Genomic DNA, 22,360 nt, shown 5'->3' with positions numbered 1-22,360 from the left:
CTCATCACCACTCTTGCTTTCATCAGACTTGCAGTGCTCTGGATCAGTCGGATATGCTTTGTGTCCCCTGATACCTCGTTTTCTCTCATACCCCAAAGTCCAGACTAGTATGCCCATTTAGTTGAATAGTCCCTCGGACTGACAACAAGCCCCTTCCCCTTGCTCGCTCCCCTATACACGGCTTCTAAGATGTCAATCAACTCCTGCTTCGTGCCGATAGGGAAGTTGATCTTGTTGTTGTTGCCCGTGCCAAAATCGACTTGCATGTGCTTGTTGCGCCAAAAGAACATGACGGTGCAGGGATCGTAGATCTCGTACATGGCGTTGAAGTCTGGGACTTGCTGTTGTAACATCAGCATGGACAGGCGAGGGACGACAGCACAGGCGAGGGACGGGACCTCACCTTGTTGTCGACGACGTAGATGGCAACCCAGTCTTTGACTGCGTCAACAATCTTGTACAACATCTCGTCCATCTCCATACACTCGGGCGTATAGTCATTTCCGAAACGGAGGCACACTATGCGGGCCTCTTCACTGAGCTACGTAGTGTGAGCGGCCGGCACAGAGTGAGCAAGGAGGAGCGTACAATGGCCTGATCGACGTGCCACGCGGAGGGGAGGTGCTGTAGCATCACTGAACCCATGATGCCGATTTGTTGAAAGAGACGTGAGAGGGACGTGGGAGAGTCGCAGGACAGTGTGGGTTGTCTTGCAGCAGTGAATGATGAAGTAGGAGTGGACGGAGCTGAGGAAGGTAAGATCAAGTCGCTCATCGCGTGTCGTGTTTACCTACGACTACATTGGGCAACTTGGTTTGCTCCAAGCTCGCTGCCTACAACAGAAGACATCCTTACATTTCATTTGCGCCGTTCAGGAAACCATACGCCGCCGCAGAAAGAAATTCGGTTCGCGCCAACAGTCTAATATCTTACACCCGTCGAGTAGTATTCCTCCACCGTCTGCTGAGGCGCATAGTATTCCGTCCGACCACTAGGCGCAACACTCCCTGTCCGCTTCGCCACCATCTCCCGAACAAAAGCCTCGTAACTCTCGTACGGTCGTCCAGCCGCCTGTGGATGTTTTGCTGCCCAAGCAAGGAATGCCGCTTTCTGTTCTTCTGCGGCCTGCTGCTCTTGTTCCAAGGACATTTTTTGCTTCTTCGCTTTCTTGCTTGTGGGGCCCGGAGTTCGTTGTCCAGTCACGGGATCACGACCAGCCGCTCGACGTGCTTCAGCGAGAAGGTCGTCGCTGGTGGGTGTATCTGAGGGGTGAGACGTTCTGTTGGCATTGCCGGATTTCTGGTATGGATTTGACTTCCCGCGAAGCTTATTGATAGGGGACAGTAACGCTGATGTGATTGATAGCCCAGCCATCTCTGGGGTTGATGTGGAGCAAGCTCTGCGCTCCTGTGAGACTGGTATCGTAGTTGTCGAGCGTATCAAAACTTAGACGAGAGGCTCTCGAAGCCCGTTCACCTGGTCTCCCAAACGTGGATGCAGCACGCTGAGGGTTTCACAGAAAAGTATATCCCAAGGACCCTTCACTGTTGTTGGACAAAACACTCCGGTGCCGTTGAGTCGAGATCACTTTGCAGGTTCCAAACTCTTACGAACAAATACTCTCCGAAGCTACTGCATTCATACTTTGTTGAAGGCGGACAGCACATCGTGGTGGTAGCCTACAAAAAGGTCAGGGGTATGAGCGGTAAGGCGCCCAGCTAACCGCATTGAGAGCGGACAATGAAGAAGCAGACAAGTGCCAATAAAGTCGAGTCGTACTGATCAGGGACGGGTGCCAGGACTATTTTGAGCATGTGGAAAAAATATTACCAGGCTATCTACGAGAAAGTCCTTCTTACGAGATCTACTTCCAAGCGCAAAACCTATTCTGGAAGATTACGCAGGACTGTTACAATTTGAGTAGAAAAGTAACAGTGTCTACCTTTGGATGAATCGGCCAGAGATGAACTTCTTCGTACTACAAACAATAAACATGTCGGAATAAGCGCAAATGCACAAAGATCAACCCGTTCCGAGGTGTAACGAAGCACGACAAGGCGACACTGGTGACGTGCTTGCCGAGCGATGAAGTGAAGAAATCCAGCAATCAAGGATCAGGAAGGCTGGAAGAAATGAAAACAAAAACGCCCAGGAGAGCCAGTCAGCTAGCCGTCCACACTACCACATCCTCCCCTTACCCTTGCTGCCAGCCGCTGGACTAAGCGGTGGAAAAGCGTCTTCAGCATCCTTCCTACTCTGCTCTTCAGCAAGACTCAACTGCATGGCAAACTCCAAATCCGACATCTCGCTCTCGTTGCTCGATCCAGCAGTGTTCCTGTCTTTTCTGGGGGTGCTGCCTTGAGAACGTGACGGCAGAGACTTTTTGCCTTTGGCATACTTGATTGGAATGTCGAACGCGGAAGGCGGCGTAGTGGCGGGTTCATACATGTCAGCACCAGAGCTCTCATTAAGAGAGAGACGAATAGCTTCAGCAATGTCAGCATCCAGCTCTTCATCATCTTTGACGGCAGGTGACAAAGGCTGAGCTTGACTGCTCGGCTCTGGCGTTACAGTCTCACTGCTGAGGGCGCTACTCTCGCGCTCGATGCGGCGCAGCTCCTCCGCCTCCATGGTCTCCTGGGAAAGCATCGCGGCGTATGCCAAAGCTTCGTCCTCGCTCAATAGCTCCGTACCAAAACGACCAGCCAAGCGCTCGGCCTGCTTTTGACGTTCTTGCCTGTCACGCTCTAGCTCAGAATGCTCGTTGGCGATGTAGTTCTTCAAGTTGACTCTGCCCGTGCCAGCAAAGCGCTCGGCAGTGCTGTTACTTCCGCGTTCAGCTCTTCGAAGTCTACGTTTGCTGCTTCTGTACTGGTCAGCGGCAGATGAGCTGTAACTCCAGAACCGAAGCTGATTGCCTAGCGATACTGCGCCTCGCAAGACAGTCGGATCAGGGTCCAGACATACGGCACCGGCAGCGAACATATTGATGCCGACTCCTTGGACAGAGGCTTGAGCCTGTACGAGCTGTCTCCGAGCACGCGAAGCGTGTCGAGAGTGAAGTGTTGTGATAGGTGACATACTCGAAGCCAGCGGGTCCCATGCCTGTACCAGGCCGTCATTTCCGCCTGCTACGAGATAAAGAGAGGTGACAGCCAAGCATGAGATCTCTGGTGAATCGGTGTAGATGATCCGAAGAGGGTCGACGTTGTTTGTATACTCGGACGAGCGCGATGTGGGCGCCCGGATATCCCAAAGCAGCACCACACCAGACTTGGTGCCAGCAGCTACAAATCTCGCGCGCTGACCAGGAATGTCGGAGGGAGATGCAGGCTGACTTGCAACTGACATTGGGGAAGCGTAGGGCGAAGACGCAGTGGAAGAAGTCGAGAAACCAAGCGCGGGATCTTCAGATAGGGTTAGAGTGGCGAAAGTAGAGACGTCTAAAGTGGTAGTGGTAAGCTGGGTGCTCTTGAAGCCGCCGAAAGTGAGTTTTGAACACCTCCATTCTTCTTCGGACGGGCTTGCTCGTTCTGGCGAACTCGTGGTCGACATGTACGAAGAACTACGCTGGCGAAGAGAAGAAGAATCTAGAGCTCCCGTGCCTGGACCGCCGAACAGGGATGTAGTCGGCGCAGGCTGAGGCGTCATGATACGACTCGAGGTAGTTGTACTTTTTTCTTGGTCAGTCTTGCATCGAGTGAAACGTTTAATGTCCGCAACGTCCCCTTCTTCAAGCCCGCATTCGAAGACAACCATGGCCTCTCCAGCGTGGTTGCCGTCATCGCCAGCAAAATCGACCTCAAGTCTTCGGCGCATATCCCATCCAAGGCACGTCTTTCGGAAATGCTTAGGTTCCTTGCGAAGGAACTGTTGTATCTCTCTGGTCTCGGCGATGATTTGCTCTTTGCTCAAGCACATGCCGTCCCACGATGTTCGAGGCGAGTAGCTGCCGTCAACATCAGCGTCACTGTATGGATCTGGTCGTGCAGTGCGCCGGCTAGGCTCTACCAGATTCCAGTACACGCTGCGACCAGTAAGCCAGCCTAGATATTCTGAGTATTGCTCAATGTCATCTTTTGGGGCCTGGCTGCGAGTTGGAAATTTGGTCAAGTAGAAGACCTCGCCGAGAGCGTTCAGAGCGACCGCCCAAATGCGGTTCTGAGCATAGCGCTTGGCTGAGTATTGCTCGTCTACGGCGATGGCGATGATGGGTACGCCTGGACTAAGGACCCAGCGCGCAGTCAGCTCGCCACGTTGTACGCGAGATGTACGGAGACCATCTGTACCAATACTGCAAGCACTGACGACACCAGCTGCAGAGCCCATCATCATCCCAATCAAACCCTCCGACAGCGTGGGGATTGTGCTCGACTTGGCGATCCAGACACTGCAGATGGCACCACCGTCGATACCTAGCTTCGGTATACCGACTTCTGGCATACAGAAATCGCTGGGTTCAGCTACGAAGCGACCGCGCATCTCCTCAAGGGAACGATAGTAACAGGAGCCTTCTGGGCAGCCCTGGCCATAGATCATGCCATACGGCTGCGATATGTCCATGATGTTGGGCCGTCCGACAACCTCTCCGGAGCCCAGTCCCCACTCAGCGACACCAGGAAAGCGTTCTGAAAATTGACCGTAGAAATGGGGGTCGCTCTGTCCCCACGGATCGACTTTACCAGTCGTCGGATCGCTGCTGGTCACCATGCCAATATCGTCTGCACCATGAATGAAACGCGGCATCTTCTTGTTCAGACCAGAGCCAAACGTTGCCTGCAAGTGATTTATGATGGTATACGTCTTGGCATCGTAGGTTATCATTGGGGTGACTGTCTGCATCTGAGCAGCGCGGGATGGTGTTGAGGGGACCTGCACAGGCTTGCCTCTAACGAGCGACCGCAAGAGTCTGGTGCGTAGAATGTACTCACTCCTCCACGAAGCCAATGCCGTAAGCCTAGTGAAGCGTCTCTTTTCTGACCGCACGACCAAGCCATCGCCCTCAAGAGCTGAGCGGAACGCGGCATCTTCAAGCGAAAGGGGGCCGGGAAAATAGCGACCAAAAGCCACCTGCCAGGCGTGTGGGGTGGTGACCGCATCATGGAAACGGCGAGAGACAAGGGAAACGGCAGCAAGGTCGTTCGGCGACAGGTGGGCAATGGCGTGAATCAAGACCTCTGCGCAAGGTCAGCTTGTGTCCAAATGTTAAGCACTGTCAGTCTCGCGTTGTACACACCATTTGGCAGCTTTGAGATAGGAGAGTTCTTGTCGCTAGGCTTCTTGCTACTCTTGATAATCTCGAACAGGGGCCCATCAGCAGGTTTCCGTGGTGAAATCTTCAGCGCATTCTCGTATTCAGTGATTCTATCCCTCGGTGGCGGTGAGGGGGACGCGATGCGCTTCAGTCCGTCTGGTTGCACAGTATCGACAATTCCATTGCTGGCCTTGTGTGGACGCGTCGCATCGGGCGGTGTTCCCGTCTCTCCCCACAGCTCACCCGAGTGAGGCTGCAGAGGGTCCTGCAAGTCATCGCTGCGGTGCTGTCCATGCTGGGATGCGGTGGCGGGGTCGGGAAAGGTCTGTACGTGGGAAACGTTTTGTGATACGTTTGTAGGCTCTGGCTGCATAAAATTGTGGAAATGGTTCGTGGATGAGGGCAGTCGACCGAGCTGGATGGCAGTGCTCAGTCAAAGTGAATGGATGCGTTCGCGAGGGTGTATGGTTTCGTGGTGTTGGTGCGAGGAGAGTTTGGGGGTGAAGTTGATGACTCGGTTTGGGGTTGCCAAGATAAGAAATGTAGTGACTGATATGACGATCGCCACTCCGAGATGGAAGCTGCGAACGTGGGGTAGCAACAGCGATGGCACTGGCAAATCGCATCAACAGACCCACTATTACCTTCGCATCTGGCACGTAGAAACGTCACGAGTACCGCTTAGTATCTTATTAGCTGGTCCATTCCGATAAGTTCCGAAAGAAAGAGTCACCATCACAGGAGCTTGTTATGTCTTTCCTACTCGCAAAAGCTACGCAATTTCGAGGTCAACTTTAGCAGAAAGGTCATAATGTATGCCTTTAGGACCAATTAGTGCTTAGGGTAGAATTAAGAAGAAAGGGGCTTCTTTGTGTGAATCATCTATATATACAGCCAAGAACAAAACGCCAACCGATCAACAGTCATAATCAAGGCACATACAGCCGTGAGTATGCGGCCACGTTCGTCCTGCAGCATACACACGCAGTATAGTTTTTCGACGCCAATCCCACCCGGCAATCGTCGCACAAGCTCAAACACCCACACGGCCATACCAGCACAGTCCTTGGCGACATCTGACAAACCACACACTGTGGTCCCTCCGAGCCCATGCCCTCTGCTCCCATGTCCCAGCTCCCAGCATTGCTCGCGCCCTGCGGTGCAGCCGCGCTCCGGCGACTGAGGATGAGGTCTTCCAGAAGCTGCTCCTCTTCTTCTGCAGACATGCTGCCACTATCGCCCATTTTGTAGCGTGATGTTGTTAGGATCTTGGCTTCTTCGCGCTCCACAGCCCTGCGGTACTGCGAGCGTGTCATGATGTTGGAGCTCTGGAGATGGCGTGACAGCAGCTTGGCTTCCTCTCGATCTTCCCTGGTCTTTGGGTCGAGGAGTCGAGAAAGACGGGAGAAATCCAACGCATCGTCAGCCAAGGGTGTTTCTTCCCGACTCCGCTGGTAGGTATCGCGTGTAGGCGTCCTTTGGCCATCCTCAACGTCCGACCATTCGTCGCTGTCTGTCGTGGTAGCATAGGATACGACACTCGTAGTGTCGTCGTCTTGTGGAACAACATAGTCCCGGCTGTTATCAACCTCGTTCCAGAGACTACCGTTGCGCCACCAGGAGTACAAATAGTCGTCGAGACGATTCTCTGAGTCCTCGGCATCTGGTTGAGAGTAAAAGCCACTCTGTCGGAGCCTCTCCTTCGCGAACGACTCCACGTCGAAGTCTCGATTCTGACGAACCCGGGACCGGTCATCCATGGTAAGCCATGGCTCTTTTGCTGATGTAGTTTGGTTTTGGTATCGGCCTGTTCCAGCTGCTGAAGCATACATCTTTCCATCATCATCACCAAGTCCCACAGTACGTCGTAGCCATCTAGGCCGGTAGCTGATCCCCACCTTGGCCAATGCCCAGTCTGTGATCTTTGCAAGGCTGAGGACGATCAACTTTGATATGCGGAAGAAGAATTGGTACGTTTGGAGATAGCGACTGCGTTGCTGGAGCGCGGGGTCATTCTGTCCCATGGCATTAGAAGAATCTGCAGAGGCTACACCTCGCGTCTTGCGCTCTCTTGCGTAGCCTGACGATGATGTATCCGTCCTGACATCACTAAGCTCGTCAGTCACCTCAACGCCCTGCGCAAACGTATCGTTTCTGAGTTCAGATGGGATGTTGGTGATCATCTCTCGGGTTTTTCGCCGTCGAGCAAGCAGTTCCTGTAATCTCTGCTTTTCAAGCCAGGTCATTGCATGGACGTTGACTCTGGTTCCCTCGTTAAGGAACACGGCTTCACTCGCCGAGGTCAAGATGACATAGCCTACCTTGAGTATAGTGGTGTAGAAGTCTTCGTGCCAATTGATGGTCAAGGGCGTGATCGAGGATAGATGAATGTTGGCATGTAGATTACCATAGGCCAAAGAGAACCTCTCTCCCAATGTCAGATTTTCGGTGCGTCCTGCAGGCGGGGATATTACGGTAACAAGGAAAGCCAAGAGGTAGATTAGTGCGCACACTGCGATGCCCACGAGTATCAGCAGGTGTGGGATGAACCCAATGATGCAAACAGTGGGAAATCTCAAGATGCCCACGTAGTGATCTGGATCAGTGACCATCCTGGTGAGACGGACACAACTCCAGGCGAAAGCTGACATGTATGCTAGCCCACACATCGTAGTCGTCACTAATCGCCATCTCGAGCGCACCCCAGCAATTGCTAACAGGTTGCTTACGAAGTGGCTTACACTAGAGATGAGAGATATCAACAATACTTCTGGCGGCACGTTGGCCATCCTGGAAAGCTTCGACCTTGGAATCATGAGGGAGGTGCCGTCTGGGGTGAAGACCGACTTTGGTTTGAAGAAGCGTGTGGAGTCGACCGCCAGCGGCTTCGTCACCACTGCCTCTGCCTCTGCAAATGCGAGCGAATGTTCAAATATGGTCATGCCGACTTCCTGGATCGGACGTCTTCCCTGCAGGGCGCACGCCAGGGTATCGACAAACTGACCAAACCCGAGGGTCACAAACATGGGCCATAGAAGCGCTAGTGACCCAGAGGACCGCGTGCCTGATGGATCCATGGGTAGCATGTTTGCAGCTCGGCATGAGTCCTCGGTGGTTTCCCAGAAGAGCACCGCCGATGCGACTTGCCACAGATAACCGCCTTCGCCGCCAAAGTCTGTGTCCAGCTGCCGTTCGTCCGCTCCATATTGCATTGTCGACCACCCTGGCGAGGTTTGGCATCGTATGGCTCGTAGGATGCTCTGTGCTTGGTAGAGAAACAGAACCAGGGGCATGATGTAGAGAGCGAAACGGAGGTAAAGGCGGTCGAAGGATAGCGGAACGCGGCTGTTTCCATAGAAGTGAGTTCTGTTGAGGATGATTGCCTGCGAGCATGTATTTAGTACGAAAAGTGCAGAGTCCATGAGTTTAGGCTTACGATCGCGAAGGTTGCGATGGCCCATTTGGAAGTGATGTAGCTGAACCAGGCGGCTACATTCCTCAAGGCCTGCCATACTGTCATGTCGCCCTCAGGTGCTGCAGCCGCCGAAGCCGCAGCAGCAATGGATTCCTGCACGAAGCCAGGGGTTGCAGTTGTCATGGTGCTGTTAGTCAAGTTGGCTGTCGGCTCTGCGATAACGCTTCCGCCCGAGCGCATCATGTCGCCAAGAGAGCTGGCTTTGGAGAACAGACGCGGCAGTGCCATGAGCAAGTCCGCCGGCGACGGCAAGAAGGAAGTCGCGTTGGCAAACGCGCCGGGAGTCTCCATTGCCGACGACTGCGGATATCCGAGTAGAACCAGAACTACGTGAAACGTCGAAGGGATTAGGCAGTTATTCGACTGGAAACATGGTAGCTGTGAAGTAGACACAATTCGCAGCAACAGTTGTGTCAAGCGTTATGGGAATGCTTGAGGGTGGGTGGTAGCTTGGTCCGCAAGTTGGCCGTGTGAAGCGTGGGGATGACGCGACCCGAGCGTGCGGGCTGCAGCTACTTGCATGGGTAAGCCTCCGCTCCACCTCCGAGGTATGGAGCTTGTCGAATAGGTTGTACCCAGCACACGAAACTTACTCCAATGAGATGGGCGATGCCTTATACTAATGTAGTAGGAGATAGGATAGATTGTTTGCGTTTAGGTGCAGTAGGCTAGAGGACAACACGTCACACAAGCTTCTTCGCAAACACACCACAGTCTTTCCTTAAAATGGTAATGGATACCATGAATTCACGTGCTAAAAACTAGTCGGGTACGAGTGAGCTCGTGTCTCCAATTGTACACCTGAAACTATAGCTAGGCGAAGCTGGCCTTGAAGGTGTATAATTTGTTGTGCTTGGAAAACCTGCAGACAAAGTAGCAGCGTATACCTTCAGCGTGCACTTGATGACAACGGGCTTCCTGGTATGCTGTGACAGGTCGAGCATCATGATTCACGCGAGTTCCCAAATCACGCACCTTGCATGACTACACATGGCATTTCCAAGTTCTCCGTATTCCAACGCCATTGATGCGGGTATGGTACAATCATATACACTCCACAGCAGCTTCCGCCTACGCCGTCTTGGGCTTCTTTGTTCCGTACTTGGACCGCGAGGTGATCCGGCTACCAACACCACCCTACAAGCTGTTAGCATCGTCGACATTGACCGCTGTATGTCTTACCAGATCCAACGCTCCTCTGACCAAATGGTACTTGACACCAGGGCAATCTTGCGCGCGGCCACCTCGTACCATGACAACTGAATGCTGCTGGACGTTGTGCCCTAACCACTGGTTAGTCTTTCCGCCAGTTGATTCCACGCCGCTCTTCCATACCTTCTCCTGGGATATAGGCTGTAATGACCTTGCCCGTACTCAGTCTGACCCTCGCAATCTTCCTCTCGCCCGAGTTGGGTTTCTTCGGCTTCGTCGTTCCCACTTTCAGACATACGCCCTTCAGCTCCGGCCTATCCCTCAATTGTGGCGATCGGAGCTTTCGCGCCTTCTGCGCTATCCGCCCTTGTCGCAGGACCTGTATTAATGTGCATTTGTTTGCGCGCGATGCTGGTGCTGGGCTGACTGCGAAAGCCGGTGTGCTGTGCTGGAAAGCGGTGGCGGCAATTGAGGGTCGGGTTGATCGCACCGGAGCGAATGGGGCTATGGAGAGGACCGAGGGCCGCGCAAGAAGTCGCAAGAATGTGAGAGACATGGTGGGCGCTGTGGTGTGGCTCGAGATGTTCGCGGTGGACAAAAGTTCGAGTTGCACCAGTAGATGTGGCTGACTCAGCTACCATTGCCGGTTGTATCGTCAGCCACGGACACGCCGGACGTTGACTTTATTGTCCATGCCAGAGGACCTGAATTACAACAATTGGGTCTCTGAACGGATCACAAGTCTGCATTCAGTCTGAAATGAACATTGTCACCAAGTCGTGACCGTCTGGTTTTTTGGAACACTTCCTTGCAGTACTGCGACAACAACACGATCACGATATCGCCATAAAAATCATCAGTCTCGACGCAAGATTTAATCGAGAATATCGGACGTTCTTCACAAAAAAGGGAGTACCAAGCACTGCAATCAAGTCTCCACCATTATAAGTCTGTGCACAAGCTACATCACAACCTGTTGTAACTTTCCCACGCGTCTCTAGTATGGCTTCTTGGGGTCTTCTAGACAGTGCGAGCCTTACTTCAAGCGAGCACGTCAGTGTCACGCATCTCCCGCCACTTCTGACGGCTTTGGTGACCAGGAACGCAATCGTACACAGTGTATTCAGTGATGCCTTCAAGTGTAGCGCTGTGCTAAGATAGCGGTAAGAGTCCAGATTGAGAGCCCATCTAAAGGAAGTAATCGGGGGTCCTTCGTGAGACCATGGGCTCGCCAGCACGTGGGCAAGGGTCAAATTGCAAGCTGTGGTTGCGTTAGAGAAGCGCAACGATGTTCAGCAAGGTGAAAAACTTACAAGGTGTACTTCAGGTGCTCATCAATCTCCATGATCGCGGCCTGGTTGCCACATCTATAGCAGTAGTTGGGTGCTGTAGAATGTTAGTCATGCAATTAGGGACGGAACGGGGAACAGCCTACCCGAGAAGATGGTCACGACATTCCTGTCTTGCGACCAATTGTACCCCTCCATGACTAGCTGATGAGCACGTGCCACTAGGGTCAGGCCGTTGTTGTGGTTGAAGGCCTCTGAGATGTCCTGACCGAACGTGTATCCTGCACCGCGGGGTGAGATTCCCCAGCCGCACCTGTCGTCTGGGTCGGACCAGAGCAGGTCGCACATTGGTCCCTCGTGAGGCACCTCTTGTATGCGGTCAAGCGCCCTGATGTTGTCGAGCGTGTCAATGCTAGGAGAGAGACCACCGTGCAGACAGAAGATCTGGTTGTCGATCAAGGCAGTGAGCGGCAGGTAGTCGAAAAGGTCTGTGAAGTATTTCCACACATTGGCGTTGCCGTACTTGCGGAGACACTCGTCGTAAAAGCCGTACACTTGGGTGATTTGACGGGACTCGTGGTTGCCACGGAGGATGGTGATGCGCTGGGGGTATCGAATTTTGAGCGCGACCAGAAGGGTCACAGTCTCGACGGAGAAGTAGCCTCGGTCGACATAGTCGCCTGTTGATGTCAGTATGGATGAATGCCGCTGGGGCAGGCAACGCACCCATGAAGAGATAGTTTGTGTCCGGGTTGGGGCCGCCGATCTTGAACAACTCCATCAGATCGTGGAACTGGCCATGTATATCACCGCAGACTGTGACGGGGCATTTCTGTACCAAGGTAAGTGGATATCCGAGTCGCAGGGGGGGATGGTACGTACCACTGGCTGTACGTTGGACTCGTCCTGGAGTACCTCGCGGGCCTGTAGCACAATGCTCGTCAGAAGATGTAATATGGACAGTTTTTCTGCGCGAGGCCATGTCGCATACCTTGTCGCATAGTCTCTGCACATCGCTCTCGGCCAGCTGCTTGCAGCTCATGAGGCTCTCGATCCAGCCATCCAGCGTGGGGATTGTGGTCGGCTCAGACGTGGGGGCAGACGACAGCTGCATGGGCTCTGGCATCTTGACGTCCTCCATATTGGTATCCATGGTTGCGGGGCGGCGGGATCGATGTAGGTGGGGTGGACGATCGGTTGTTGTGGTGTAGAGCTGTCGAGGGGTTCTTGCCCTTCAAACTCGGCCAATGACGTGCAGCAGACGCGAATGGAGGCAGTAGGCGGGAGCGACTTTCAATTCGAGGGATGGTATAATCAGAGACGGTGTGGCGTACAAGGGGATATCAAGGGCGGCAGCAGGGTCTATGACAGGAATATGGGGGAAATCAACACCACGCACCGCAGGCATATACAGCCCTGGGAGCGCTGGCCGCAACGGAGAATCGTTTGTCCGCGCCGGGTACCAAGAGCCGCAGAGGATTTAGCGCGAACTGCCGCTGGGATCCGTGCACAACTGGGCGGACGCTACTGCGGGCAGCTTTGTGCAGCAACCGCGACCCTCGTCCTTTCTCCACTTCACACTTGATTGTCACTATTGCCCATCGCAACCACCAACGCGACAAGTAATAGCAACAATGCCCGCAAAACGCGCATACAGCGCCTACCTCTCTAGCATGCCTGCGGATGTGCCAGTGGTCACTGCCAATGGCTCCGGCGCTCCACAACTGCAGGTAAGTGCTCGCTGTAGGTATTGACCTGGATGAAACTCACAACGACGGTAGGCGCAGCACACCGCACCTTCCTCCGAAGCATACCTGCATGTTCCAGGAGGATGGCCGCAAGACGACACCACCACCACCACCGAGGAAGTCATACCTCCGCGCGCCTCTCTCTTCAGCACGCTCGGCAAGTGGGCTGCAACCGTCAGCGTTGCCAGCCTGCTCTCACTTCCAGCGCGCCTCGCAACCCGATACCTCCGCCGGCAGACGATCAAGGCGATCCCGATCATCTCCTCGACTGGCTCCAGCAAGAAGCGCTTCATTGCTGCAGGCGTGGCAGATGAAGAGTACGCGACACCTTCCCCTTCAGTGCGCGCGCGCGCGAACCAAACGCGTCGCGAACACCAAAGGCAGGCGTGCGCGTCACAGTCGTGGAAGAGTAGCCTGGGCCCGCGTCAGTTCCGCGACTCACCAATTCGACATACGTCACCAGCCAATACACAAGATTACGGACTAGAGACTACACCCGCAGGCGGCTACTTCAACAACGTGAACACATCCCTCGAGCCCGAATTTGGCGACTCTGAAGGCGCAAACGCATCCCTCGATGTCAATGTCGACTTCTCTTTCGACAACATTCTCACGTCCACCCCGGGACGGAACTACCAGACTGGCTCTCCCATAAACGTGTCCTGGGACTCCACTCAGATTGACTCACCAGCGAGCCCAACCCCGTCTCCCCAGTCGCACGACTATGCATACGAATCGCCTGCTTGCGACAATGCAGCTCCGGCATGGCTCTTTTCTCAGTCTCCTACTGCCCATACCTCTCAGCATATTACACCATCTGCGCAAGGATCCGCAAGAGCAACCCCCAGCTCAAGCCGCAATAGCCAGCGTGCTATCAAACTGCCCACAGTTACACCTATGCGACGCCAGCTGTTGAAGCTGCAGCTTGGCAATGATATCAAGCGCAGACAGGCCGCGCCTCTGACGGAGTCTGCGGAACAAGGTTTTGCCGAGACCCAGTCGCCTCAAACCAATCCCGAGGCAGCCATTGAAGACTCCTCCACTACAGATGCTTTGTCGTATGCATCTCCTCCCGCGCCACACACACACAAACCTCACGACTCTCCATCAGAAACTGATGGTTCGCCGATGCAAGTTGACTCTGTGCTTGCTACCCCAGAGTTTGAATACGAAAACGACTTGTCGTTTCTTCTTGATGCACCTACTCCGCCGCGCAGGAAGGGAGTACGTTGGGAAAAGAATGCTAAATGCAAGCCCTTTTACTTTGATGAGAGAGTTAGCGAAATGCTCGACTCCACGCTAGAGACTATCACCTCCAGCCCGGTCAAGAACTACCATGATGTGTTCCAGAATCCTAACCGTGGCGCATCAGACGGCAGTCAGGCGGCATCCTCTTCCGGCTCTTCACCAGCCAGTAGCCCGAAGATTACGCTTTTCGATTCTCCTGCCAAGGACGGTGGATGGCGCGGTGTCTCTATAGACACTTTCAATGCCCCAGATGAATCGCTTGAAGAGTCCCAGCTATCACTAGAGCTTTTCGAGGATCTCCAGAGAGAAGTACAGAGGAAGCTTGCCCTGGCACCACCGCCGCCGAGACCACTTGTCGCGCCGCTCTCTGCTGGAGAAGAAGAGATACTGCAAGATGCCGCAGCAAAGACCAACCACGGCCGCAACGCCAGCCAGTGGGTCATTGAAGAGAAATTGTATGCTCGGGACTTTGCGACCTTGTTGCCTCGGGACTTCAACGGCGATCCGAGGGCTTGGCTGAATGACAACATTGTCAACGAATATCTGTCCATTCTTGTCGCCGCAAAGAAGAAGGAGATGGGCTTTGCACACAAACGTAACGGCCCCGCACCTCCACTTCACGCCTTCTCGTCCTTCTGGTATCAGACCCCCGATACCTCGCGCTGGACCAATAGGTTCCAGCTCAAAGGCAAGCAATACCTAGATGCTGACCTTATCCTCTACCCCATCTGCGACAAAGGACATTGGCGCCTGCTTGTGGTCTATCCCCAGGAACGCTCCATCGAGTACCTGGACTCCATGGGCCTTGACGGACAGAAGTACATCGACCATTTAGTGGCGTACCTCGAGAAGGAGCTTGGCGAACACTGGATTCCTGGGGAATGGACCAAAGAAACCTCCCAGCGGAGCGGACAGCAGCTGAACGGAAGCGACTGCGGTGTCTTCACTCTTATGAATGCTTTGGTCCTTATCCGTGGCGATGCCCCTGACCGCGTTGTTGCTACTAACGGTATGGACGACGCGCGCAAGCGTATTGCAGCCACTCTGCTAGCCGGACAGCCTACTACCGAACTGGAGTGAGCAAGCTTTCATTATTCAAAATCACGGATTTTACTTTCATTTTTACATTACTGATTGGCTGGGACTTTTTTTGGGATTGTTTTGCGGCGCATAGCATGGTGTTCGGTCGCTTACGAGGTTCTTTACGACGGTCACGACCTTGATACCCCATGATACCCATCGCCTCAGTGGCATGATTGTTTTGCATAGTTGGGAGGCATTGTTCTTGTTTTGTTTTGTTCTATTCTGTTTTTGTTCTTCGCCTAGATGGCAGATGGCACGCATGTTTCGAAAGTGGATGGTTTTTGCTCTTTTTGTTCTTGCATCCAGATACAACCGTAAGGAATTTTCTGGGCGGTTCTCGTAGATACTTCAGCGTAGCACTAATCCATTCTCCGGATGTTTGTAATTTCTGCTCACATCATGTAGAGCTCATGTTGCTGTGGGTGGTGAAGTAATTCGTATATTATTATTTGCTACATCCCAAACTCTAAGCAGCGACCTTGACGGTAAGCTTGCCAAAGTGCTTCTGATCCCACATGTATTGGTATGCCTCTTTGAGATCCTTGAGCTCGAACACCTTTTCATCGACGACAGGATGTATGTCGTTGGCCTCAATCGCCCTGCACATATCTTCCATCTGTAGTCTGGAACCCACCAAGATACCACGTACAGTGCAGATGTTGCTCAAGCAGTCGAGGAATGTAGGCTGCTCCTTTCCACCGCCACCAATGAAGCCAATAATGGAGATGACTCCATCAATAGCGACAGCCTTGAGAGATTGCGCCATTGTGGTCGGGCCACCGACTTCGACAACATGCTGTACGCCTGCGCCGTTGGGTGTGTACTTTGCAGCTTCTTCGCCCCAGTTGGGGGTCTCCTTGTAGTTGATGACGTGGTCGGCACCGTATTTCTTCAGAATCTTGGCTTTCTCTGCGGAACTCGTAGTAGCAATCACCTTGGCGCCGGCTGCCTTTGCGAATTGCAAAGCGAAGATTGATACACCGCCGGTACCTTGTGTGAGGACTGTGTCACCGGGCTTGAGAGCGCGTGACTCCAGGCCGTAAAGAGCGTTCCAGGCCGTGAGAGCGGCGCAGGAGAGAGTTGAGGCTTCGAGCATGTTCAGGTTGGACGGGGCTTGGACAAGGCCAGCCTCATCGAAGACGCCGTATTCTCTGAGAGTGCCATCAATGGCGCCTCCAAGGCCTGTGCCAAGAGATTTTCCGTCCAGGGAGCCGGCAATGTGGCCCTGGTTGAAGAGTGTGACCACCTTGTCTGAGATATGTTAGACTGTGCATCTGTACACGTGTAGAAAAATACGAACCTCCAGGCTTGAAGCGTGTGACATGCTTGCCGACCGATTCTACAGTACCAGCACCGTCTGAACCGGGTACAGTGTTGTCCTTCATTGGGAAGGGGTATTTGCCCATGGGGATGATAAGGTCGCGGTAGTTTAGCGACGCAGCGTGAACTGTCAATCGATCAGCATTGCGGCGAACAACCACTCAATGGATTGTACATACCCTTTACGAGAACATCCTTGTCTCCAATCTCAGGCACCTTGGCCTGCTCATTGAATGTGAGAGAGTCGAAGCCGTTCTGGCCCTGGACCGTCCATGCCTTTGTCGTTGATGGTGCCATGTTGTAGTTGTTTGTGTTTGATGAATGATTTGGTTTTGGAGAGCGGGCGTCGTGATATTTCAATTAAAGTCCTCAAGAAAAATTGGGAGCTTTATGACGTCTCGGCCATGACGGTGTCTGCTCTTTTTATGTACTGCCATGTGCATGTGGGGTGGTCGAAGGTCCGAATAGTGACGCAACAACAACAGGGGCTAGCTCACTTCACGTCACAGCCTAGCTCCCCTGTAGACTGCGGCTATCCTAGACGATTAGCTTGGTACATGAGTGGTACCATGGGGAAGATCCAATAGCGGCTTGCCTGTTGCGGTGTTGCTCGTGAACCGCCGGTCTAGAAGTCGGATCCGTCAGTGCGGCAAATGCTGCTTTACCTGCATCGCCGGGAATTACTCGGATCTTCGGCGAAGGTTCAGGGTAAAGAATGGAACAGCGTTCAAACATGGCAGACATCGGCAAAGCTCGTTCCTGAAAGCGGCATTTGTAAGCCCAATGTAGTCGAGGTGGGTCCGCTGGTAAAGAAACACGAGGATGTCGCGTGGTTTCGCGCCTACTCATGCCCCGCTCTGTCTTCCACTGCCTTCTATGCGCGACACGTTCGTTAGTGAACATGCAACCGACGGGGCAATTGTGCTTACCTGATTATGTCGGCTTTACATTGCTGCGGTATACTAGGTGGATGGTGAGTAGCTTTTCTTGTAGACTGCGGCTTCTCCAATGCTATTACGAAAACCGAATGTAGCCTACATGATCCCTCGGGCCATTTCTAATATGGCTTACAATGCACACTTATGTGCTTTGTAGCTTGCAAGATACCATGTAAGGCGCGACTGAGAAATACTAGCTTTGTATATCAAGCTTCATGACGCAGCTTGGCAACAGAAACAGCGTCACTAAACTTGAACTCGAACACCCCCAACGCGCATAGTTATCACGCTGCATTCGCCTCATCGAGCGCGTCGAGAAAATGAAGCACTTCAGCTATCGAGTTTCTTCAGCTTCCAGCCACCCGCCTGCAGTAGCGCTTAGTGCGTTAATGCCCTACCAATAGCCAGTCCGTCGCGCCACGAAAGCGCAGTTCCCCGGAATGGACCATATCTAGCGGGGCCATGTCGAAGCCATTCGGATAAGCTCCAGCACCGTCTCCTTTCTACTCCAACCTCTCGAGGAATGTGAATGCGATAGCATGTGCGCCCATGAGCCTTTCCCGCAGTCGTCTTCTTGTTGAGATGTTGCGTACACTCGCTGTGTCGCATGTGTAACCCCTCCGCCGAACGCTAGCATTGTGGTATTGTTCCCATGACTGTGCTGCAGTCTCCCAGATCCCCAGAATCGCAGTTACGATGACCTCCCGAGGACCTCAGTCGGCGTACTCTTCCCGAGACGTTTCCCCAGATTCGCGTCCCGAACCTTACGACCCGTTCCGCTCAGAATCCGATCCTATCGAGCTCGCCTATCTATCTCAGCCGCCGCAGGACAGTCACACAAGAGAAGGGCTGCAGCCGGGAGCATACTTTGGCTTGTCACATGGGGAGGGTCGATATGAGCCTGTTCGTGAAGGATACACGAGTCCTGGTCTCTCCGCACGCTCGACGAGGGAGTCAACACACACCCTAAACTCTCTCTATCACAAGAAGGCCTGGGATGCAGACACGCAAGCTCTGGTCGACCGCCGCTCTGGGGAATTGGCGCAATGGCACATATATTGGACTACCCCAGCACTCATCATAGTGTTGTTCCTGGCTGGGTTCGCGGCAGCAGTGGGCCACCACTCGTTCTACATGCACCTCGACGGGCAGCCGGCCATCGAGCAATTGAAGATGGTCAGGTACGGCACGGCCTTGGCATTCTTCGTGAAAAGCACGCTTGTTGGGACTGTCATCATGTGTAATCGTCAGCGGATATGGTACACGTTTCGGCGAAAGGCGATGACGATTAACGGCATTGATGGCCTGTTCTCTGCAACAGAAGACCCGACGCAGTTCTTCCTAAACTGGGAGATGATCAGAAACGGCAAGCTTGCCACATTGATGGCCGCCTGTACTTGGGTAAGTCTACAAGTCTTGACGATATGTCTGTACTGACGGCATAGTTACTACCGCTTGCATCCGTGCTGTCTCCGGCGTCGCTCACATCTGAGCTCAGAACTTTCAATGACAATGTTACGTGCTCTGTGGCTACCCTGAACTTTGCCCAGGAGTCTACATACGACTTCCGGGACATGAGTAAATATTCGCTGAAAAGCTTAAACTTCTACAATACCACCCAGCCAGCTGCAGAAGAGAAACGAGATCTTAGAGACGAGGGCTATTTCGACTACTATGACCAGCCGTCGAAGAATGCACGCCGCTTGGCCTTTAGTAGTGTGTACATGCAGAAGCCACAACCCCGGGAGAATGCATCTTCAGTGTTTTGTGGATCCGGTTGGAACTGCACGTACACGATTGGATTCATTGCACCCGGGTACAAATGCGACGATGTTGACGATACCGATGGATCCGATGCGCCTTTCACCTTTGCTGATCTTGCACCGAATGGGAGCCTTGTGTATTCTGCGGACGTTGACCAAGGCGACTACGGGCACCAAGAGCCGGGAGTCAATGGGACGTCTTTGGGTGTCTTTAAAAGCGAACCTGTTCTTTGGATCGGGTATGCGTACGTGTCCCTGTACAAACTGCATTGAGACATACTGACTTTGAACGCCCACATGTAGCGTCAATACGTCCACACCGTATCCAGATGACAGCTCGTATAGAGCCAAATGGGGAAACGTTCACGAGCCTAGGATATTCAAATGCGTCATGCAGTACACCAATTACACATTCGACATGACGTTTAACCCCAGACAGTCTGCAACGCGTCGAGACCGAGTGTTTCTGCGTCCTGTCATTGGCGGAGATCCCGTTAAGCCCCAAGATGTAGAAAAGTACAAGTTGACAGCCTCGTATCACACTATGGGCTCGCTTTTACGTCGCTTCCTTCGTGGCAAGATCGAGCAGCAAAAATTCCTGGTCACCTACTCGGATCTGTCTGAAACGCGACTGGCCAACAGCAGCACATCGTATCCGCTGGTGGACCTGAAGACCGAGATACAAGACTTCTTCGAAGATATCCTCATCACCCTGCTCAATGAGCCCAAGCTGGTCGTCGCACAGGACCAGGAGGTACCTTGCGTGAAATCACGTACCATGATGGTGTATGTGTACTACAGGCGCTCCCTCTGGATTGGGTACGCAATTGTCATTGCAATCACTTTTGCCTTTATACTCGTCGGCGCATGGTCACTTTATGAGAATGGAGTAGCGTCTGACGTGCTCTTTTCCCGTATTATGGCCACAACCCGCAACCCTACCCTGGATCACCTGAGCGTGGGTGCGTGTCTGGGCGGAGATCCCTTTCCTAAAGAGCTGACACAGACGAAACTACGCTTTGGCGTGCTACTTGAGGATGATCCCAGAGAGGGACCTCTGGGAAAGGTCGAGCATTGCTGTTTTGGCACCATGGGCGAGACAAAGGAGATTGTCAAGGGTGGCACGTACGGCTAAGAGTATTAAGCCCGTAAATTCTAACCAAGTTTCGAGACAGAAAGGTCATTTTTGATCCACATCAGTATTTCATTAGACAGGCCGTCAAGACCAGGAAATTATTGACAAATGCACAGCAAGGAAACGTGACAAGCGAACTACGACTGATCGCCCATGCCCAGACCCAAGAACTCGAACAACATCGGGTTAGCTGCAACGGCTATATATGCGATTCCTGCCATGGTCAGTCATCGCTGAGATTATCGATGCGCGATACATACCAGTGTACACAATCAGCTTCGTGACCACCTCAACGTCATAGCGCACTCGTGGCGTCGTAAGCTTCATGAAGATTTCTCGCTTCTCATTCTCCTCTTCAGTCGGGCTCTGTGTAAGCTTGTAGACGTCGCCAGCAACGTCTGTATCGCTCTCTGGGGGAGTTGTTATACTCTTCTCCTCCGTCTGTACTTCTCCTGTGCCCATCATCTGCTCATACGAATGCACACGTGATGCCATGGGTGTAGGCAGGAGACCGGCACCAAGCAATGGCTCCCCCTTTTCGATATTGGGCGTATCGAGAACAGCTGGACTGGGAACCCAGGCCGAGTCTTCAGGTACAGCACCATCCAGCGAATTGACGCTTTCCCGTCGCCTTCGGTTTCGGTAGGCAAGTGTTTCGTAAGCATCAGCGGCAGATTGCGGTCCGACAGATACAGATCTCTTGCGTGGGTGAGCGAGATTCTTAAGCATGTGCGGCAACTCTGACGCAGGTGGGATGACGTTGTCGTCGTCAGCGAAAGGCTTGATAGACTTGTACTTGGAGGCGTTCAGGAAGAAGGCGCGGGGCATATTCCAGCGGGCTTGCTCTAGAATGCGAAAGATGGGCGGCAATATGGTAAACAAGGCAGGCTTCATAGTCGCTCTCCAGACAAAGATGACGACAACACCGAGCAGGATGCGAATGGTCGCTTTCAGCAGACCCATCTCTTCCAGGTCGAATGGGACGGACGACGGATAGGCGTCTTTTACTGCGTAACCAGTCTGCGCATAGTGCCATGCACCGAGATTGATGCCAATGACAACGCCAGAGAAGGACACGCTGTCGTCGTAGCATGGACAGTCGTCGGCGGGCTCCGGGTGGACGCGGACCAGAACGCACACGACCAGAGTTGCGATGAAAATGTCCATATAACTTCCACTAAAGACAAACGAGTCCATCCAGTCCCCACATACAAGCTGGAAAGCCGTAATCAAGGCACCCATGATGCTCCCGACCAGGACATCTAGAAAACCGTGCATGCCGCAATACAAGCGCCCCGCGATGATGGAAAGCGCATAGAAGTAGAAGAGGGCCTGCAGACCCATGTTCCAGTTGGAGGTGTCGCGGTCGGCCGACTGGCGCAGCGTGTATATGGCGTAGAAGGCGACGGACACGGCATTGGCAGAGTGGGACGAGGGGAAGCCGTACTCGAGGGCAGCGGAGCCCGACATGGAGATGCGGGCGAGGGGCGGCGACAGGGGCCTGGGCAGACAGAGCATGTCCTTGAGGAAGCCAGTCCAGTAGACACCGGCTGCAAGCATGAAGACAGTCCTGTGTACGTCAGACGTGGCACGATAGTGAATGACAGCGCCCGACATACGCTCGACCGATGCTAGTGTAGCCGCACCAGAACTGGATGGGCAGGAAGACCATGAAGAAGGTGTGGGTGCCGAGGTTGGCGGTATAGGCAAAGTACGAGTCGAGTGCGGGCGAGCGCATCTTGTCCTGCATCAGGGCAAGCCATGGTGTTTCCCAGCGCACAATGGGTATGAGGCGGTTGCGCAGGGCATTGCGCCACCGGGGCAGTCGCTGGGCGTAGTGGTCGTGGCCCTTGTTGCCGGCGTCCAATTTGGGCTCATGTCGCGGACTCATGGCAGCGGTCGCAGAAAGGGGGTGGGCGAGTCAATCGGACGAGCATGTCCAGCGCGGGCAGAGG

At 53.5% G+C, this 22,360-nt stretch overlaps 6 protein-coding genes across 6 annotated transcripts; 2 read left to right on the top strand and 4 right to left on the bottom strand.

Annotated features, from left to right (window-relative positions):
- Nucleotides 1-104: 104 nt before the first annotated feature.
- On the bottom strand, nt 105-10,515 carry GT037_010267 (uncharacterized protein; the record flags this gene model as incomplete). Its single annotated transcript, XM_038935314.1, has 13 exons — nt 105-341; nt 404-541; nt 934-1,407; nt 1,645-1,679; nt 1,724-1,801; nt 2,199-5,177; nt 5,237-5,669; nt 6,340-8,637; nt 8,691-9,092; nt 9,617-9,647; nt 9,805-9,866; nt 9,912-10,012; nt 10,065-10,515. Coding segments are annotated over 13 exons (7,719 nt in total), but the record flags the coding sequence as incomplete, so codon positions are not given.
- A 554-nt stretch (nt 10,516-11,069) lies between these two features.
- Nucleotides 11,070-12,323, bottom strand: GT037_010266 (serine threonine-protein phosphatase pp2a catalytic subunit; the record flags this gene model as incomplete). Its single annotated transcript, XM_038935313.1, has 6 exons — nt 11,070-11,142; nt 11,195-11,267; nt 11,317-11,850; nt 11,897-12,002; nt 12,053-12,094; nt 12,162-12,323. 6 exons carry the CDS (start codon nt 12,321-12,323, stop codon nt 11,070-11,072), a joined length of 990 nt encoding a protein of 329 aa, XP_038782109.1.
- Nucleotides 12,324-12,804: 481 nt separating this feature from the next.
- On the top strand, nt 12,805-15,246 carry GT037_010265 (sentrin 17; the record flags this gene model as incomplete). The annotated part of the gene is made up of 2 exons (XM_038935312.1): nt 12,805-12,900; nt 12,952-15,246. 2 exons carry the CDS (start codon nt 12,805-12,807, stop codon nt 15,244-15,246), a joined length of 2,391 nt encoding a protein of 796 aa, XP_038782108.1.
- A 469-nt stretch (nt 15,247-15,715) lies between these two features.
- On the bottom strand, nt 15,716-16,866 carry GT037_010264 (alcohol dehydrogenase; the record flags this gene model as incomplete). The annotated part of the gene is made up of 3 exons (XM_038935311.1): nt 15,716-16,500; nt 16,550-16,696; nt 16,749-16,866. The coding sequence occupies 3 exons, from the start codon at nt 16,864-16,866 to the stop codon at nt 15,716-15,718; spliced, it is 1,050 nt and encodes a 349-aa protein (XP_038782107.1).
- Nucleotides 16,867-18,203: 1,337 nt separating this feature from the next.
- GT037_010263 (uncharacterized protein) lies at nt 18,204-20,405 on the top strand (the record flags this gene model as incomplete). The annotated part of the gene is made up of 3 exons (XM_038935310.1): nt 18,204-18,908; nt 18,953-19,515; nt 19,574-20,405. The coding sequence occupies 3 exons, from the start codon at nt 18,204-18,206 to the stop codon at nt 20,403-20,405; spliced, it is 2,100 nt and encodes a 699-aa protein (XP_038782106.1).
- Nucleotides 20,406-20,542: 137 nt separating this feature from the next.
- GT037_010262 (sphingosine-1-phosphate phosphohydrolase) lies at nt 20,543-22,296 on the bottom strand (the record flags this gene model as incomplete). The annotated part of the gene is made up of 3 exons (XM_038935309.1): nt 20,543-20,619; nt 20,666-21,975; nt 22,025-22,296. 3 exons carry the CDS (start codon nt 22,294-22,296, stop codon nt 20,543-20,545), a joined length of 1,659 nt encoding a protein of 552 aa, XP_038782105.1.
- Nucleotides 22,297-22,360: the final 64 nt, after the last annotated feature.

This window comes from Alternaria burnsii (assembly GCF_013036055.1).
Source record: "Alternaria burnsii strain CBS107.38 chromosome Unknown 726, whole genome shotgun sequence".
Taxonomy (NCBI): Eukaryota; Fungi; Ascomycota; class Dothideomycetes; order Pleosporales; family Pleosporaceae; genus Alternaria; species Alternaria burnsii.
This window is presented reverse-complemented; position numbering and strand designations above follow the sequence as displayed.